The sequence below is a fragment of the Aedes aegypti genome, chromosome 2, assembly GCF_002204515.2.
Source record: "Aedes aegypti strain LVP_AGWG chromosome 2, AaegL5.0 Primary Assembly, whole genome shotgun sequence".
Taxonomy (NCBI): domain Eukaryota; kingdom Metazoa; phylum Arthropoda; class Insecta; order Diptera; family Culicidae; genus Aedes; species Aedes aegypti.
In genome coordinates this window covers 256489292-256510444 of record NC_035108.1, presented here as the reverse complement: position 1 = coordinate 256510444, position 21153 = coordinate 256489292, and the positions used below count along the sequence as shown (strand labels likewise).

At 41.5% G+C, this 21153-nt stretch overlaps 1 protein-coding gene across 1 annotated transcript; it reads right to left on the bottom strand.

Moving 5' to 3' along the window:
- Positions 1–20267: 20267 nt before the first annotated feature.
- On the bottom strand, positions 20268–20840 carry LOC110675174 (tubulin beta-3 chain-like). Its single transcript, XM_021839564.1, has one exon. It carries the CDS (start codon positions 20712–20714, stop codon positions 20268–20270), a length of 447 nt encoding a protein of 148 aa, XP_021695256.1. The 5' UTR covers positions 20715–20840.
- Between the last annotated feature and the right edge of the window lie 313 nt (positions 20841–21153).

Here is a 21153-nt window from a genome sequence, read left to right as displayed (position 1 = left end):
TCCGTCAAGATGCTCCCAATCTTCCCATGAACAATATCGATGTTTAACTTGGATTCGCATCTTTCTATTCGTGTTTAACAGCAAACGCAAACGGCAAAAAACTCGCGTTGCATATTGAACCCGGTACACTTGAACTTCGGTTGAACCGAGGTTTGAAACATTGGTTCAAACCATGGTAGCCATGATACAAAACAAACCGAGTGAAAGCAGTTCGAATGCATGCTGATAAAATTTAACTTGAACTTTATGATACATCTCGTGACGAGAATCTCGTCACAAATCACAGCTTGAGGTAGAAAATTATGTGCGTACGTACGAACTAACTAAGCAAACAACCAACCCGGTGCTAGGCAGCCATGTTTTCGAGGTCAGCATCAAACTCAAGAACTACAACGTACATTGGCGTAATCATATTAGGAAATTTTTTCTCCGATATTAAGATGTGTTCCACGCTAATCACATCGACTCAAATTAACTTGCTGTACTGCAAACGCATAGTTTGCAACCGTTTGATTGTTCCAATATAACTATTGTTGTGAGAAAAGAAATCTTTCGACAATAAAGATATCGCCTTCCTCGGTTGTTAGTCTTTAAACGACTTTTTGTTTACAAACATTGAGTTGTCAGTAGGAACCAGAGATGTTTGCTCGTTATTTTCCAATGGTGTTGTATAGGCGGTGTTAGGAGGTTGCAAACAACGCGTTGCTACGGGAGAAAAAAAAATACAAAACAAACACACAGATGCTGCCGCGTACTCGTGACGGTGTACTGTGCGGTTGTACCGGTTTCTAAACATCGGTTTGAACTTTGGTTCTCCAAACACAAGTTCGGGTTTAGGTACTGGTTCGTGTGCTGCTTCGTGGTTTCGGTTCGAACACGAGGACAGGGTTCGAAGCGAGTACGAAAACACCAGAACCCAACATGTTTGATGTTCGTTTGGGAAGACTGTCCCATCCTTACCTCTGCATATTTCGGCTCGCGGAACAAAGCCGTTGCGGAATGCGTTGTGCTTCTGATAGAACTTACGTGTTTCTTGAGATTGGCTCAGCTGTTCCATCTCCTAACACTCCGTCGCCTCCAGGCGGCGTTTTTTCTCCCGATTTCTGCCGCATGTTGCCGTTTCCGTCTATAATGTTCAACGTTCTGCAAGGTCCCTTGCTGCAGCATGACTGCCCGCACTGCATTCTTTTTATCCAGAATCTGCCTACATTCCTCGTCGAATCAACCCAACGTTGCTCTCAGCTGCATTGTTGATGGCTGCTTTCACTGCACTGTTCTCCAGCAGTCTTCAAGAGGGACTTCATCCAGCTCACCCTTTACCGGTAATGGAGCCTCGAGGTGCAGCGCGTATGCAGTAGCGACATCAGGTTGCTTAGGCCGCTCTAGGTCATACCGGAGCGGCCGTCGGTACCATACGTTGTTAACGACGGAAAGTTTTGGACGCAGTTTAACCACCACCAGATAGTAGTCGGAGTCGATGTTAGCGCCACGATATGTCCTGACGTTGATAATGTCGGAGAAATGCCGTCCATCAATCAGAACGTGGTCGATTTGTGATTTATTCTGCTGTTGTAATCTCCAGGTATATCGGTATGGAAGGGTGTGCTGGAAATAGGTACTACGTATGGCCATATTCTTGGAGACGGCGAAATCAATTAGTCGTAAGCAGTTTTCGTTCGTCAGCCGGTAGGCGGTGAGCTTTCCTCCTCCTGGCCAACCTGAGCGTTTAGATCTCCTATGATTTTGACGTCGTGGCTTGGGCAGGTGTCGTGCTGACAATCGTGCTACGCGTAAAAAGCGTCTTTGTGATCATCAGTGTATCTGGAGTGAGTGCTGTGCACGTTTATTGTGCTGAAGTTAGAAAACCGGCCTTTGATTCTCAACTTGCACATTTTCTCATTGATCGGCCACCTCTGATCACGCAACTCTGCATATCACCTTTCACTATAAAAGCTGTTCCCAGCTCGTGTGTGTTGCCACAGCTCTGGTAGATGGTATGGTTACCTCTAAACGTTGATGATGCTACAGGATGATGCTAAAATAAGCTGCTACTACTTGCAACTTTACAAGATATGCACACTTCAATTTGATGTGAAAAAATCAGAAAATCGTCAAAATGAAGAGTTAGTGCTTCAGTGTCTTGGGTAAAAATATGAATTTTCAAAGCACCTTAAACATTGTAGAACATTGTAAAAATGTTGAAATTCAAATTTAGAAGTTATGGACAAAATATGAGTTTTAAGGGGGTACCCATCATTTTTACCCCCTAACTTCGTCAGTGTAAGAAGTAGAGCTTTTCCGTCTTCGACAAAATTTCATGCAATGATGTCGCCTACAATGCTTCCTTAGACAGTTTTTAATTTTGATAATAAATAAAAAAAGTTATTTATTTTTGCTCAGTGTATATCACTTTAAGTGAATTTTTTTCAATGTCTAAAAGAAGTACTCAATAAATGATGAAACTTTCTAGAGCGTGTCAAAATACTAAACCCAATAGTAAACCCAATGCTTAACACACATGTCCCACTTTTTTGATTCCGTCTCACTGTGCGGCGTTGGTTACCCGATCTTCTCTAAGGTTGCTCGTATCTCGGCCAGTACCGCGAGGAGTTAGGGATAGGAATTGCTGAGCAGGAGGCTAAGGACCGCACAGAGGAGTCTATTTTATTCCTTCAGGTACGCGAGGTACCAATGGTACGCCATGCCCAGCCATTTACCAACCACAGGGTGATGCTGTACTTCCAACAAAAAAAAATTGAGCAAAAAGAATTATATAAATTTCATCTTGACTGTTAAACTTCGTTGACAGCAATCTTATGTCGCTCACAGAGTTTAAACTATATTAATCTCTAGTATGTATACTAAATGCAAAAAAAAAATAACATAAGTAAGCAGTAGGGTCGATGTACCAATAGCCGCATAGCTAAGAACAAATATTCATAAAAAAGTGTCATTATTTTTACATCATCTGGAAGCTTTTTATCTTAGTTTTGTGTAAAAAATATAAAAAGTACGAAAACTCATATATTTGTATTTATTATCGCTTGTGCCACTGTAGAAACACATGTACATATAGTAGCACTATTTCTAATTAATGTTCCTATAGTAGCACTAGCTTCACGGCGTAGCCAAAAAACAAATCAAAACCGTATTTTTATAAAACTTTTATATTTTTCCTTTGAATTGTGGATTATAGGCTTTTGGTTGACGTAAAAAAGTTTTAAATTAATCAATTATTTAATTTAATAAAAAATAGTTTCTCTTGGTAGTGCTACTATAGGAACAAAAGGTTAACTATAGGCTCAAGGGAGCATAAATTTTAATCAAAACTATATATTTCGATCATTTTCCAACAAAATCGAGTTGTTTAGCAATGGTACTTAGATAAATAGCTCCTGACCTACATGTCAAAAAATATTTTGCATCGATTTATAGCATAACGGTCATAAAAAGCCACTAGTGCGACTATAGGGGACTGTCTACTAAGCGAACACCGACCCTACCTATTTTAAAGAGTTCCTCATACATCCGCTTGGAATTCTCATAATGCATGCTTCAGTTATAATGCCACTGATTAATCGCTACGAGTTGTTCTCGAATTGCATGACCTGAATCATCTCATAAGACGCACGATTTCCCATACTGGGTATTCCTCTATATCATGGTGTAAGCTGTCTTATTGGCGATAAATATCACTACTAATGACGCAGTTTTATTAGTTCTCCTTAATCAGTGCTCAATCAACTATGCATTTAAGTGTCATCACAATGACCACAAGTAAACCGAATGAGTGCATGGGAGTTCATTCAAAGACGCCGTAGTAATGCCATTGTTCAACATTCACGTCCGTTTACACAAGTCAATCACTGTAGTTTCCCTTCCGTCTAGCCAGGCGTGATGTGAAAAGTTAAAATTCGCAATCGACACTATATTAATTGTGTGGCCGTCGCGACCAATCCCGGCGAAATAAGGTAGATACTGTCCGGTTCGAGTATCCGACCTTGCACATGAACTTCAACGCCAACGATGACGGTAGTTGCATCTGCCATTGCCCTACCCTCTCGTCGCCACCCGCCAAAACTCCAGCTAAACCATATTCCAACAACCTAGGCTAATTAATAATAAATAAAAATACCTAACTTATTCGCCAGCTAGCTAGCAATCAATGTTTGTATAATTATCACCTGGTTGAGCTGCTCCTCCCAGTTTCACCTTTTTTCTCTTTCACCGCATCGTCGCCACCCGCAATCACGGCACTATTCACGATCGGGCAGACGACGATGCAAATTCATACGTGATGCACTGCAGTGCAACGATGCACCAAGCAGCAGAGGTTGTCAACTGAACAAGATTCCAGTAAACTAAGAATATTCTACAATTTATTCATTTCATGGATAGAAAAAACGAGCAACATTGCAAAGCAGCCTCTCATCGCTAATCGTTATCAATATTTCCACATTTGTTGTATTTATGCATGAAATCTTAAACTAGGGGCCGTTATTAGACCAGTGGTTAGAGTCCGTGAACCTAAGACAAAAGGTCGAAGAACAAAAAAGAAAGGACAAAAGGTCGAAAATATTTTTTCAAGGAAGGAAAAATTTCCCAACATGCAAATCGTTTTCGACCTTTTGTCCTTTCGACCTTTTGTCTTTCGATTTTTTGTCCATAAACCAGAGTCCGTGGTTAAGCAAAACCATGCTGGAGGTGTCTGGGTTCGATTCCCGGTCGATTCAGGACCTTTCGTAATGGAAATTTCCTTGACTTCCCTTGGCATAGAGTATCATCGTACCTGCCACACGATATACGAATGCAAAAAAAAATGACAACTTTGACAAATAATGCTCTCAGTTAACCTTTCGGTCGTCGCGCGAATTTTTGTAACGCGAGTAGTCGCGCGTTGTACTTTGTACAACACCCTTGATTTTGCGAATATCCCAGGAGTCTGACCACTTAGAAAGATGACGTCTTCGGCAAAATTGTTCAGTAGGTTAAGAGCTATTATCATTATAGAGAAAAAAATCGGGATTTTGCCACTAGGCAGCGCTAATGAGCATAAAACTTTTGTTTCTCAGATCTTATGATCCTGACCACTTAGAAAGATGACGTCTTCGGCAAAGTTGTTCGGTAATTCAAGGACTATCATTGTTTGAGCTATTTTATTCAAAATGTTGTCACTAGGCGGCGCTAGTGAGCATAAAACATTTGTTTCGCAAATATCTCAGGAGTCTGATCACTTAGGAAGATGGTGTCTTCGGCAGAGTTGTTCAGTAGCTCAAATCGTTTCTATGTTTAATCCTTAAAGTTCGAGATTTTGCTAAATAATGATAGTCCCTGAGCTTCTGAACAACTTTGCCGAAGGTGCCTGTCTAAAAAGTCGAGATCCTGCAATATCCGCAAAACAAAAATTACATGCTAACTAGCGCTCGAAGGTTAATAACTGTGGACGTGCTCATTGAACTAGCGATTGGAAACTCGGTACGTGGAACTGTAAATCTCTGAACTTTATCGGGAGTACACGCATACTCGCCGACGTGCTGAAGAACCGTGCATTCAGCATCGTAGCGTTGCAGGAAGTGTGTTGGAAGGGATCAAAGATGCGAACGTTTAGAGGTAGACATACCTTCTGCCAGAGCTGTGGCAACACGCACGAGCTGGGAACAGCTTTTATAGTGATGAGTGATACGCAGAAGCGCGTGATCGGGTGGTGACCGATCAATAAGAGAATGTGCAAGTTGAAGCTCAAAGGCCGGTTCTTCAACTTCAGCATAATAAACGTGCACAGCCCTCACTCCGAAAGCACTGATGATGACAAAGACGCGAGCCACGATGTCAAAATCATCATAGAAGATTTAAATGCTCAGGTTGACCAGGAGGAGGAGTTCAGACTGACTATTCAAAAGTTTAGCGCTCACCGGCTGACGAACGAAAACCGCTTACGACTAACTATCGCCGCCTCCAAGAATATGGCCATTCGTAGCACCTGGAAGTAGCACATACCGATACCGATACACCTGAAGATCACCACAGCAGACAGAATCACAAATCGACCACGTTCTGATTGATGGACGGCACTTCTCCGATATTATCGACGTCAGGACCTATCGTGGAGGTATCATCGATTCTGACCACTTTCCACTACGCTCAAAACCATCCGTCATAAACAGCGTACGGTACCGACGGCCGCCCCGGTATGACCTAGAGCGAATTAAGCATGACCGGAAGAGAATGATCTGGATGAAGCTTCTCTTGAGGACTGCTGGAGAACAGTGAAAGCAGCCATCAATGATGCAGCTGAAAGCAACGTCGAGTACGTGGGACGGAGTCGACGGAATGAATGGTTCGACCAAGAATGTAGGCAGATTCAGGATGAGAAGGATGCAGTGCGGACGGTCATGCTGCAGCAACGGACCCGACAGAACGTGGAATGTTATAAACGGAAGAGGCAACGGCAGACCCGCTTCTTTCGGGAGAAAAAACGCCGCCTGAAGGAGACGGAGTGCAAGGAAATGGAACAGCTGTGCCGGACACGAAACTTCTATCAGAAGCTCAACACATCCCGAAACGGCTTTATGCTGCGATGTGCAGGCATAAGGATGGAAGCATCTTGACCGGTAAGCGTAAAGTGATCGAAAGGAGGAAGCAACACTTCGACGAACACCTGAATGGCGCTGAGTGCACAGGCAATAAAGACCGAGTCAAGAAAAACGACAAGTTAAAGTGTAAGAAGCGATCACCATTCTAAATGCGGCCTACAAAGTATTATCCCAGATCATCTTCCGTCGTCTGTCACCTGTAGTAAACGAGTTCGTGGGAAGTTATCAAGCCGGCTTCGTTGATGGCCGATCGACAACGGACCAGATTTTGACTGTACGACAAATCCTTCAAAAATGTCGTGAATACCAGGACCCAACGCATCACCTTTTGATCGATTTCAAGGCGGCATATGGCCGCATCGACCGCGTAGAGCTATGGAAAATCATGGACAAGAATAGCTTTCCCGGGAAGCTCAAGAGACTGATGAGAACAACGATGGAAGGTGTACAAAATTGTGTGAAAGTTTCAGGCGAACATTTCAATTAGTTTGAATCCCACCGGGGACCACGCTAAGGTGATGTACTTTCGTGCCTATTGTTCAATATTGCGCTAGAAGGTGTCATGCGGAGGACCGCTCTTAACAGCCGGGATACGATTTTCACGAGATCCAGTCAATTTGTTTACTTCGCCGATGATATGGACATTGTCGGCCGAACATTTGAAATGTCGGCAGACTTGTACACTGAAACGTGAGACAGCAAAAGTTGAATTGGTAGTGAATGCGTCCAAGACAAAGTACATGCAAGTAGGTGGATCCGAGCGCAAAAGGGCTCGCCTAGGCAGCAGTGTTACGATATACGGGGATACGTTCGAGGTGGTCGACGAGTTCGTGCACCTTAGATCATTGATGACGGCTGGTAATAACGTTAGCCGTAAAATATGGAAACGCATTACCTGTGGAAGTCGAGCCTTCTATGGCCTCCACCAGAAGCCGCGGTCAAAAAAGATTCAAACCCGCACCAAATGTACAATGTACAAAACGCTCATAAGGCCGGTAGTCTTCTACGTGTATGAAACGTGGACGATGCTCGAGGAGGACTTGCAAGCACTTGGAATCTTGGAACGTCGCACCCGACATCTGGCGACAATCTGGCGGTGTGCAGGAAAACGGTGTGTGGCGGCGAAGGATGAACCACGAGCTCGCCCAATTGTACGGCGAACCCAATATCCAGAAGGTGGCCAAAGCTGAAAGGATACAATGGGCGGGGCATGTTGCAAGAATGCCGGACGGCAACCCTGCAAAGATTATGCTCGCTGCGGATACAATTGGTAGAAGAAAGCGTGGAGCGCAGCGAGCTAGGTGGGCGGATCAAGTGCGCATCGATTTGGATTGCGTAAGGCAGAACCGAGGATGGAGATGTGCGGTCACGAACAGAGTATTGTGGCGTGAAATTGTTGATTTAGTGTTACTTATCTGTTAAGATATTAACTAAATAATTGAAATGAAATAACAGGAGAAAGAGAGAAATATTTTATATGTAGATCCAACAATCAATGGTAGAACTCAATCAGCTCATGCTAATGATGGAAAGGTTGAGTTGCAGGATTCCATGTGTTCTAATATCGCATAGTAACATTCAGTATTTGGATGGAGTTACACGTTACACGAATGTAATTTTAAAATTAATCCTGGACAAGAATTATATTTCAATCTGATGTTTGCTGGAATGTAATGGAACACACATGATGTAATAAAACATTGAAAAGTATGTTTAATAGCGATGTCATGACAATTACATGATTTTTTAGAGGGCTGAAAATGTCCTTAATAAAGCTATAATAATAATAATAATAATGATTTTTTAGAATACGTTACGGAATAGTCCGTCGGGGCCTATGTATTAAGATTTTGTTGCTGTGTGGCTGTCAGATCCCAGTCAAATGTTCAACAACGCGCACAGATAGCTTTAGGAACCCCTGTGCCAACCGTTTATGGCAAAACAAACTTGTACGTGTTCGCGAGGTGTAAGTGTTCCTATTAAGACATTCAGCTAACTGTAATAACTGTTTTGGCCTTTTAGCTATCTTGTTGTCTGTGACAGTCAATAATCGAATGTCCTGTAGAAAATGACGGCCAGAAATTTATTGCGTTAATGAGCGGGCCGATATCCTCACGTTTCAATGATCCCAGAGAACATCCTCTCGTGAGATGGCATCGAATGGTTATCGAAGGATGTTATCAGCCAGTTTAAAATTCTCAACGACAAACGGCCATCTGCGGTCACGTTGCCACAACGCTGTACTGGAATATAAGATATCTATTAGTGTTTTCAATTTTCAGCAATGATTGTAATTACTACTATTTCATCGAGGGTATTACTCTTGCGATTAGATGTTATCTTTGAATGTGTTAAGTTTAAGCATGCGGTGTAATAATGTCGGATAGAGGCATTTAAATTGTGAATTGTGAAATACAAATCAATGAAGATATACTAGAACAAAAGACAACCTCTGCCTAGACCTTGTATATAAACTATAAACTAGTGACACTACCTAAAGCAGTAAAACCCACAGATGCATCTGCTATGAAGGCAATACAATAATTTTAAATTTAACCCCATATGATGAATCGCCGCTGGCACATTTCTCAAAAGAAGCAATAAAACGCGACATCTGGTTCTATGTACTTCATAAATCCCGAAATTGTGGCGTATGCTGATTCAACTAATTTTTGGTGATGAGCCAAATACAACTGATGAATTTTCTCTAGCACTGACACAGGAGAAGAAGCATACAAACTGCTCTATTAGTACTAGTGGCGAATACCTGAGCGTAATGGTCGACTAAATGTTTAAAATGTTTGCACTGTGCGGCTTATTTTTTCGTTCTAAGTTCTAAGTTTCGTTTTATGTTCTGAACATGAACAGATCGTGTGTTCTTCTGAATCAAAATAATAATATAGAATGAAAATCCTCATTTTGAAATTATAAATTGGTCGGTTTTTAGACAGACCGGACTAGTTGATTTTTTGGAATTCTAAAGATACGTTAAGAACTCCACCAAATTCTTATTTTTCCGATGCTATTTCAATACGGATATATCATCAAATAGATAAGCTCCATTATTACAGCGAATAATGTAAATATTTTGAATTTTCGAGTGCCTGGGATACTTTTTCTGGAAATCATAAATAAAAACCTTGGTCCCGTCTGTCTGAATAACGACCAATTATGAAAGTAAGCATAATTTTGTAATGTTTCAACCAATCATGAATATCTCTTCAAATTGATTTATAAATTGTTTGTAAATATTCAATTTGTTAATCCAATTATATTAGTACATAATAGGTTTCTAAAAACACCATTCTCGGTTTACACGATTATACGCTGATTAATCTTTTAAAAATAATGCACATGAATGGATCGACGGCATTTGATGTGCATTATTTATGGTTTATTCAGTCTAAAATCATGTAAACCGAGCGGTTTCGCTTGCAACATTCTTTGAAAAAAGACGTTTTGCGTTCAATATTTTCAATATAATGCTGTGTTTATAGGATTATCAAAACTAAAAAAAAGTGATTGTAAATCTAAGATTTTTTTTAGTGTATACTGTTTTTTATGATAACAAAATTCTCTTTTACTGTAGGACTCGATTGAATCATCGAAGCAAAACCGGAAAGGAAAAGTTTTACAGAACTTGATGAGTAGATGCCCTCAACCGGAAACTAAAAGCTCGAAAGTTTTCTTCGATGTATAGAGTAATTCACCAATTGTTGAACGGCCATAATGTTCGCTAATTGTTGAACATGACATAAGGAGTACATGGACTGTTAAACAATAGGAGAGGTTTCTTGCTGTTCAACATTAGGCGAAATGCCCTACTTGTATTTTGTATAACATATAAAAAAATAATATTTTAAAACTTGTATAATAAATAATTGCGGTTTCTCAGCATGATTAACGGTATTAGAATGTCTCATTAATCTATTCAAAAAATACTCAAGAAGGGTGTAAACCAAAATTTTGTCGATCGGAAGTTACAAATAAGTGAACAAACCAATTTTGATTTAATTCACAAGATGAAAGAAAAACTGTTTAAATATATCTGAATTCCTTTGAATTTGCTGCTGAATACTCTGATTTCTTTTGAATTTGCTGACTAATATAGGTACAGGTATGTTCCGTTTTTATCAACACGATCGGCAATTTTCAGTTAATAAAAACGGAACCGTGACAAAAACGGAATAATTTTCTTAGACCAAATATTTTACAAATTTGAAAACAAAATTGCAGTTTTGTCAGGACAATACACATTTTCATCATTTAAACGCGCAGTATTTATGTTTAAGAGCTGTAAGGAGCATTTAGATTGTTCATTGTTATAGGTTCTTAATGAAAATTGATTGCAGACTCCTATCAATCAACATGTAATCAGCATTGTAATGAATCATCAATAGTTTTAGTTTTCTTGGTTAGAATTTCAATAAATGTAATATATAATTTTAAAACGATAATCACATAAATGTCCTATGTATCATGTGCATCATATTTGTAAAAATAACTACAAGGAAGTGAGTCAAGCTGATCTTTGTTATTTTTTTTAACGGAAGATTAAACAAGAAACATCTTTTTTTCCCACTGTTCATCCTCATTCTTCTGCTTCTTCTTTTTGGAATTATATCCCAATTGAGAAATAGCCTTCTTCTCAGCTAAGTGTTCTTATAAAATAAGTTTTTGTGGCCATACCCGATTGGCGATTAAATGTGGAATTATGTTTCAAAAGTTTGGCAAACTGAAATGAATATTTACGTTTTCCTGTACTTTGAATTGCCAAAATGTTATCAGTAAAATGGTTATGACTATCAGCTTCGACAGGGAAGCATTAATCGCCAATCTAGAGCAGCGCCACCATCGCATTTAGCTTTTCGTTAGAACACAAAACCTGGCAATAAACTAATTTAAAGCTCTATTTTTTTCTAAGTAAAAATAATATTAAATACCTGGGGGTGCGGATTCGAACTGTTAGGTCTTTCAAATTGAGCACGATATTTTCCTCTATGCACACTTGCATGTATCACACAAAGCTTCTTCAGTTCAATTCAGGCACTACACTCAATGAATGGATTTAATCAGAAAGTTTCTGGCCATATGCCAGTAAGAAACATATTAAAAAAGGTGTAATGGACTTATACTGCCGTGAATCGCAAGTCAGTCACATCTGCATTTTCGTAAAAATTGAGTTGAGTTCAGTTTTCAGCATCTCTCCCAATGCTCTTTCAGCTGAACTAATGAAATAATATGTTTTGTTCGGAAAAAATAGGAAAAAACAAACAGCAAGTCAAATTGTCTCATAATCAAAAGTAACCGCATATCAGTCCCACTACAGACTTTTGCACCGTGGAACTCATAACTGTAACTTATTTTGATCATCTTTATGTTTTTCTCGGAAAGATATCGTAGTAAAAAGCAAGTTGTGAAAATTTCATTAAGATTGTAACATATTCCAATTCTCTGGAATTTTACATACAAATAGGAAAACGAGTTTGAAAATTTCACAGCCCATTTTCTCAATGCCTACTTTTTACAGATGGGACTGACTTGCGATTCACGGCAGTATACATAATTTGAACTAAGTACCACTTTTTTAACAGCTGGCGAACTTTGTGTTAAATAAATTGTATAACATTTTTAAGCGTGACGAAATCATAACATTACTAGCCATTTTGGAATCATTTTTACGAATATTTTAGCTTGACAGCAGCCTAGCTGCTTGTTGATTTCCAGTTCGTATCCCTCAGTTAAATACTGCTGGTCCCGTCAAACTTCGTTTTGTCATCAAGTAGGCTGCTGAAAAATGGCATGCAATCTTCCATACAAAACGACAGATTAGTTTTCAGTTGTTTTTCCAGTTAATCCAGAGAATTTTCCAAATCGTTTCCTTCACTCAAACACGTCGGAACACTTGACCAATGCGACAGTGAAATAATCATGTAAGTCTATTAGTCCGTTCTTGACCCCTTTCGCGACATACAAAAACCACAGACAAACAGACGTAACAGCTAGAACAATTATCAATTCAAAACATAGTCACGTGACCATTTACGCCCATTAAGGCAATCCATGAGACAGCTGCGATCAGCTGGTTTTTTGTTTACCACGAGATTTTGACGTTTCGCGGTCGGAGTGACCGTTCGATTACAAAGGAAAATGTTAAGCTCTGATAACACTCTTAAGTTTAGTTTACCCTTCCGTTTCGGTTACATGCACACTTTTAGCTGTCAGTCCTATCTCGGAAAATCCTCATGGATAGCCTTATGCTAAAAATACTTCATTTGGCCAACCGCGAACTAAGTGGGCAAACGTCAATCTCGAACAAAAGTGATACGAGCGCCACTAGTGGCTCGTTGGCCAACTACCAAATATTAGAATTGGGCAGTGTTTTGCTGTGCGATGAAAATAATTAGAGTGTTATCTCTGTTTGTCTGTGCAAAAACCATTCCGTTTTCTGAGTTATGTTTGATCCTTCGACCTTGACGCTTGCTCCTGCGTGGGCCGGCGATGAGGGCAGGATCAAACATGTCGCGCATCGGTCGAGTAAAGTGAAAAAGTGCCGCGTTCGATAAGTTCTTTTTGATCTTTCGACGTTGACGCTTGTTCCTGGGCAGTGCGTCAAGAAAGCCCGAGCAGTCGTCAGTTGTTTTCCCTCTCGGGTCGCGCGCCTATTTTCTCTGTTTGTTTTAATATAGCCGAGCAAACGAGTGAAGCTGAAAGTGGTTTGTTGCTGCTCAAGGATGACGGATCAATTGGTGAGCTCGTTGCATGCTACTATTTCTAATCTATAAAATATGTATGATTGCACCTTTAATCGTTACAACGGTGAGACGTAAATATGATTTTTCAACAAACTATGAAACGTTCGTCACTGTGAGTGTCGACATAAACTCTGATTCATAAATTATTTACGTCTATTTTTTTTTCTCAAAACACCTTTTTCCTTTTACTTTTATTTTTGTAATTAAAAAAAAACTTTGAATGGTTCGACACTACAAGTGTAGACTTGCGAAAGGTTCACTTTATTTAACAATCTTTGAAAGGTTCGTCACCTCAAGTGTCGGCATAATTTTTCTCTACATAGATTGTTCATACCAAATGAAATTATTATATTTACATATAAGCATATTTATAACTCACAAATAATTATTTATCATGGTCTAATCGCTTATCAAAGTGAATCCTGTGACCCAACGATCCTCCCCATTAACAAACATCCCTCCCAGTAACCTTTGTGGAGATGCAGAGGCAAACACGGTCTCCAAATAGCGAAGGTTACACACTAACATTCCTTCCCCCAATCCCACCTGACTGCAAGGACGTGGCCGGCGCCGTTATTGATCATGTATAAATAGAGGCACTGAATTATGCACACTGAAGAAGATTATGGCCAATCCCAGCCGATCATCTAGTTGATTCTATGTGCATTTTCACTGACCTCGGTCAATCACGGAATAGCAACCATTGATATGTGTAGTCAGCAAGGGGTGGATCACTTGTTCAGTGCACATCTAATGTACATCGATTTGCATTAAATGCATTTTTTCGATAAATTCATCGACTTAGCCCTGAACCATACAATTGTATCGTACTATAGCAACGCGTCATTGTTTGTTTTGGAAGTTTCAATGTTTTACTCTACACTCGTTGTCTTCAATTAATCACAAATTTTATTTGTTTCAGATCAAGATCAAGATGTAGCTTCAAAGCAAGAAAATATATTAAATTAAGAAGCCTGATTAGTGCTGTTTGTAGACCTTTCAATCATAAGGCATCTGGTTTTCTAAGGACTTCAATAACGATCCAAAGATATGTTAGATGCACAGTGGGAAAATGATGATTGGCTGCTGGAGTACATTTCCTTCCCGATAAACCTAAAGTCTTTGGCTTACTGGGGGCAAATAGAAATCCGCATATATTCCTTAATCAAGGATAACAGAATAAAACAAATATAGCTTCTTTGTCCTAATGACTTGTATTATTTCCTTCAATGTAGATCAAGGATCCTGGGATTAGGAAAGGAACTATAACCTCTTAAGTTTGTTATTCTCCTCCTTCAAGTATCATTTGCAGAATGAATATTTCTTCATCGGAGCATTGAATCACTGCAACGTTTAAATTAAGGGACACGAGTGTAGGTAAAGGGGTTAAATAGTGTATGGGTCGTAATAACAGACCTGTCTTCAAAATCACAACTCTCACTATAAAATTCGCTTCTGGGTACTCTGGCACTGCGCAGTTTAACTTAGTCTGTAAGATGGGAGATAGCGGTACTGAATATTAAACTCTAAGGTCATTGAGGGATAGAGGATTAGGATTATATTTATTCCACATAGGAGAGTGAGAATGCTAATATCCGATGCTCCATTGAAACCGAGGAGTGCCAGCAGCTGGTCAAAAGCGTCCATTTCGCAGCCGGTAAAGTGTGAGGTTTTTGTAGTTTCCCTCACTACGGATCCTATGCGGGTCAGTCCTTTGTCAATCAGATCGAAGGATTGTCATAATCGTTTATGACATGAAGTATTACATGTAGTGATTTTTTGGGTGAGCAGCAACTTTTCTTCAGCTTGTGGAAAATGAGTTTGACGTTCAGACTAGGATAGCAAATAAACATTGGAGCATGCCATGAATTTGTTGAGTGTGCATTTAAGGTGATTATAGAACGAAGCCACACCTCAAATTTTCAAGAGCACAAGACTTGAGAATCAAACAGCGCTCCGCGTTAAAAATCTATCCCATTGGTCACCACCAGGAAGCAAGAAAGTTGATTGGTTTTCTATGCGATCTGTTGTCAGATACTCTTGTCTTGTGCACTTGACAATTCAAAGTTTGGCTTCGTTTTATAATCACCTTAAATGCATTTGAATGCATGAAATAATTCAAATTTATCAGATGCATCAGAAGTGATACACCCCTTGGTAGTCAGTCTAAGCTAAGCTAAGCTAAGCTAAGCAAAATCCATTCCATTTTCTATTTATTAATAAGTTTATCAAAGGCACAAAAGTGTAAAAACTCTAGACAAGCATCACCAAATTAGAACTTTTTGGTAAGAAACTCTTTTGTAAAGTTTCATGAATAAGCGTATGGCTGTTGGTATAAGGCTCTTAAGTAACCTTTAAGTCTTCATGTGGGGAAGGGGTTCATGTCTGCTTAAAGATCAAGATCCCAGTAAATTTGGGATGGTAACATGCATGACGTGGGATATCGACTTTAAGAAATAGAAGATAATGTCTAAAATATGACGGGGACGACAGTCTCATCAAAAATAAAATAAACTCGATCATGTCTCTTGCCGTTTCCCAACCATTCTTGAGCTCATTCTCAAGTGCATCCTTTATAAAAAATCTATGGCATCGTCCATTACCCACGTAAGGGATTATGGGGGAGAGGAAGGGGTTTGAGATATCTTACGTGCCATACACATTATTTTTTATTATTTTCATTAATATTTGCCGACAAAAAAATATACCATAGGGGGAGAAGGTTCGAAAAACCATCAAAATTGTTTTACGTAATTGAAGGACAGTCCCTATGTCTGTCAAATCCTCATACACAATTCTTTGAAGCCATGTTAAATAAGAAAAAGTAGAGGTCTCTGTAACTCTCTTAGGTACGTATTCAACAAATCATAAATTCAAGTTGTTGCTAGGACGTGGCCAGAGCAACTCTCGATTGATGAAGGATGGGTTAATCTTGTCCAACAGACCATGCTAAGTTTGAAAACTCCAATTGATTAGTGGATAAGAAGGAGTCAAACCTTATTGAATCGTATATGACTTGACACCTACATCGTAGGTGCTCAACATTAACAAAATGTTGAAAATTCAACTCTGAGGCTATTGAAAAGCATTTAAATTGCTGCAAAATAAGTATTTATTTTACATTCTAAACATTTTGAAATTATGCTGACAGGGAAGGGGGGGTTTGCTTCTGCAAACCTTGAGCGTCTGTACTCCATGTTAGGAGCGGCTCACAACAGCGTCTGTTCCCCATGTCAGGGGCGGCTGATCATCGTCCGAGTGCCAGAGAAGGACTCTAAGCTAAACTGCGCACTATGGCCCTCCGAACATTTAGGGGGAATGGTCCTCCGGAAATCTAGGGGGTTGGTGTCAGGCCCTGCAAGCCAGCCGTAAAAACACATCAGCACAGGAACGTCAACGAGAGAATACGGACCGGAACAATCGGCAAAGACCACAGCGACGGAAATGGACTAGCGATTGGAAACTCGGTACGTGGAACTGCAAATCTCTCAACTTCATCGGAAGCACACGCATACTCTCCGATGTACTGAAGATCCGCGGTTTCGACATCGTAGCGCTGCAGGAGGTGTGCTGGACAGGTTCGATGGTGCGAACGTTTAGAGGTAATCATACCATCTACCAGAGCTGCGGCAACACACGTGAGCTGGGAACCGCTTTTATAGTGATGGGTGATATGCAAAGGCGTGTGATCGGGTGGTGGCCGATCAACGAAAGAATGTGCAAGTTGAGGCTCAAAGGCCGGTTCTTCAACTTCAGCATCATAAACGTGCATAGCCCTCACTCCGGAAGCACTGATGATGACAAAGACGCATTTTACGCGCAGCTCGAACGCGAGTACGACCGCTGCCCAAGCCACGACGTCAAGATCATCATAGGTGATTTGAACGCTCAGGTTGGCCAGGAGGAGGAGTTCAGACCGACGATTGGAAGGTTCAGCGCCCACCGGCTGACGAACGAGAACGGCCTACGACTGATAGATTTTGCCGCCTCCAAGAACATGGCCATTCGCAGCACCTACTTCCAGCACAGCCTCCCGTACCGATACACCTGGAGATCACCACTGCAGACGGAATCACAAATCGACCACGTTTTGATCGATGGACGGCACTTCTCCGATATTACCGACGTCAGAACCTATCGTGGCGCTAACATCGACTCTGATCACTATCTAGTGATGGTGAAACTGCGCCAAAAACTATCCGTCATCAACAATGTACGGTATCGACGCCCGCCTCGGTATAACCTAGCGCGACTGGCCCAACCGAACGTCGCTGCCGCATACGCGCAGCATCTCGAGGTAGCGTTGCCGGAAGAGGGCGAGCTTGACGAAGCCCCTCTTGAGGACTGCTGGAGCAACATAAAAGCAGCCATCAACAACGCAGCCGAGAGCATCGTCGGGTACGTGGAAAGGAGGACATGTAACGATTGGTTCGACGAAGAATGCAGGCAGGTTTTGGAGGAGAAGGATGCAGCGCGGGCTGCAATGCTGCAGCAAGGAACGCGACAAAACGTGGAGCGATATAAAAGAAAACGGAAGCAGCAAACCCGACTATTCCGGGACAAAAAGCGCCGCCTGGAAGAAGCGGAATGTGAAGAAATGGAACAGCTGCATCGTTCTCAAGAAACGCGAAAGTTCTACGAGAAGCTCAACGCATCCCGAAAAGGCTTCGTGCCGCGAGCCGAAATGTGTAGGGATAAGGACGGAAGCATCTTGACGGACGAACGTGAGGTGATTGAAAGGTGGAAGCAGCACTACGATGAACACCTGAATGGCACGGAGAACACAGGCGACGAGGGTCACGACAGCGGAGGAAGTGACTACGTCAGCACGGCGGATGAAGGAAACCAACCTGCCCCCCATTGAGGGAAGTTAAGGATGCCATCAGCCAGCTCAAGAATAATAAGGCCGCTGGTAAAGATGGTATTGGAGCTGAACTCATCAAAATGGGCCCGGAGAGGTTGGCCGCCTGTCTGCACCGGCTGATTGTCAAAATCTGGGAAACCGAACAGCTGCCGGAGGAGTGGAAACAAGGGGTCATATGCCCCATCTACAAGAAGGGCGACAAACTGGAATGTGAAAACTATCGTGCGATCACTATCCTGAATGCCGCCTACAAAGTGCTATCCCAGATTATCTTCCGTCGTCTATCACCAATAACAAATGAGTTTGTGGGAAGTTATCAAGCTGGTTTCATCAACGGCCGCTCGACAACGGACCAAATCTTCACTGTACGGCAAATCCTCCAGAAATGCCGTGAATACCAAGTCCCAACGCATCACCTGTTCATCGATTTCAAAGCGGCTTATGATAGCATCGACCGCGAAGAGCTATGGAAAATCATGGACGAGTACAGCTTTCCCGGGAAGCTCACAAGACTAATAAGAGCAACGATGGACGGTGTGCAGAATAGCGTGAAGATTTCGGGCGAACATTCCAGTTCGTTCGAATCCCGCCGGGGACTTCGACAGGGTGATGGACTTTCGTGCCTGCTGTTCAACATCGCGCTAGAAGGTGTCATGCGGAGAGCCGGGTTCAATAACCGAGGTACGATTTTCACAAGATCCAGCCAATTTGTTTGCTTCGCGGATGATATGGATATTGTCGGCAGAACATTTGGAACGGTGACAGACCTCTACACCCGCCTGAAACGTGAAGCAACAAAAGTCGGCCTGGTGGTGAATGCGTCAAAAACAAAGTACATGCTGATAGGCGGAACCGAGCGCGACAGAGCCCGCCTGGGAAGCAGTGTTACGATAGACGGGGATACTTTTGAGGTGGTTGATGAGTTCGTCTACCTCGGATCCTTGTTAACGGCTGATAACAACGTTAGTCGTGAAATACGGAGACGCATCATCAGTGGAAGTCGCGCCTACTATGGGCTCCAGAAGAAGCTGCGGTCGAGAAAGATTCACCCCCGCACCAAATGTACCATGTACAAAACGCTTATAAGACCGGTGGTCCTCTATGGACATGAAGCATGGACCATGCTGGAAGAGGACCTGCAAGCACTTGGAGTGTTCGAACGAAGGGTGCTTAGAACGATCTTTGGCGGAGTGCAGGAGGACGGTGTGTGGCGGCGGAGAATGAACCACGAGCTCGCTAGGCTCTACGGCGAACCAAGTATCCAGAAGGTTGCTAAAGCCGGAAGGGTGCGCTGGGCAGGGCATGTTGCAAGACTACCGGACAACAATCCTGCAAAGATGGTGTTCGCGTCGAATCCGGTTGGCACAAGAAGGCGGGGAGCACAGCGAGCGAGGTGGCTTGATCAGGTGCAACAAGATCTGGAGAACGTGGGCCAAAATCGAGGTTGGAGAGACACAGCCTTGGACCGAGTAAATTGGCGTAACATCGTTAACGAGGTTTTATCAAATTAATTGATGTAACACCAACTAAATAAATAAATAAATAACATTTTGAAATTAAAAAAAAAAACAATTTTTGTGTGTTGATAAAAACGGAATAATTTGTTGACGAAATCGGAACGTGACAAAATCGGAGCGTGACAAAATTGGAACGTGATAAAAACGGAACATACCTGTATAAGACATTGGCAACACTGTTTAGTAAACAAGTCACAGTTGAAGGGTAGATACATTTGATGATGATGATGATTATTTAGCCACCATCAGCGCAAGGATTACCTATGGCTGCAGAATCATACCGGGATGGTATGATCTACCTGATGGTTTGTTGTAGCAGGGCTAGTTAATATCTTTGAAGACCTTTGGAAGACAACACTAAGGCTGTTTTCTCATGATAAAAGGCTGGCGACCCCACGCACTTTCATCCAGTCAACAGTTCAATTAACTCCCTTAGGCTACCCCTCCCCAATACCCAATATATAGTAATATATCATATATAGTGTTATTAAAGTATCTTACCGTAAAATTATAGAAATAAAGAAATTAAAAATTAAACTCATCCATATTCATCCTTCAGATTCTCCATCATCAATGTTCCCAATCCGGATCCGGTTCCACCGCCAATCGAATGCACCATTTGGAACCCCTGGGAACAATCACAACCTTCCACCATTTTTCGGGCCACATTCATGATCCTGTCCAACATTTCGGCGCCTTTCGTGTGGTAGCCTCGGGCCCAATTGTTCCCAGCTCCTAGCATCCCGTTGACCATACTTTCCAGGGAAAAGAGCTGCCCGAAGCGGCTGCATTTCAAACCGACCATCGCACCCGGCTCCAGATCGGCGAAGATTGCCCTTGGTACTAAATTGCAGCAGGGAGCTTCCTCAAAGTACACGTTGATCCGTTGAAGTGGCAGAAAGTGTTTCCCTATAAACTGGCCCCGTTTAGGCAGTGCTCTTCGCAGATAGTTTCCCAGAATGTCTGGGCGATTTTGTTGCCACATTGTCCAAGATGAAGAGTAACGATTTCACGCATAACTGGAAATTTTGAGTTGCAGGCTGGCCGAAACTTATTTTTTGGGGTTTTTAAAAAGAATTTTCCAAATTTCTGACTACTGACGGAAATTATCACATGCCTACTATGAAGGGTAGATACATTTTATCAAAAATTCAACGTTTTCCGCAGTGAATACTCTTCAAACTACCTGAAAGGTTTAATTTGCCAGACTGGTTTGGCTTAAAAGTGAAATGAAAGTTTTGATATTTAGGCAAATTGCAATCATCATTTAATCAATAGACTAAACAAGCTACTCCAATATAAATGTGCTAGAGATGTTAACAGTCATGATGATGTAAAACTGTGAACAACCTGATCCACCGTTAGCACCAATAGCTCGACACGGGCCGATAAGATCGCTTCTATTTATTGAGATCACTACCTAA

Excerpts from the sequence above, each read along its gene's own strand:
- LOC110675174 (XM_021839564.1), bottom strand. The coding sequence starts at position 20,714 with ATGTGGCAACAAAATCGCCCAGACATTCTGGGAAACTATCTGCGAAGA.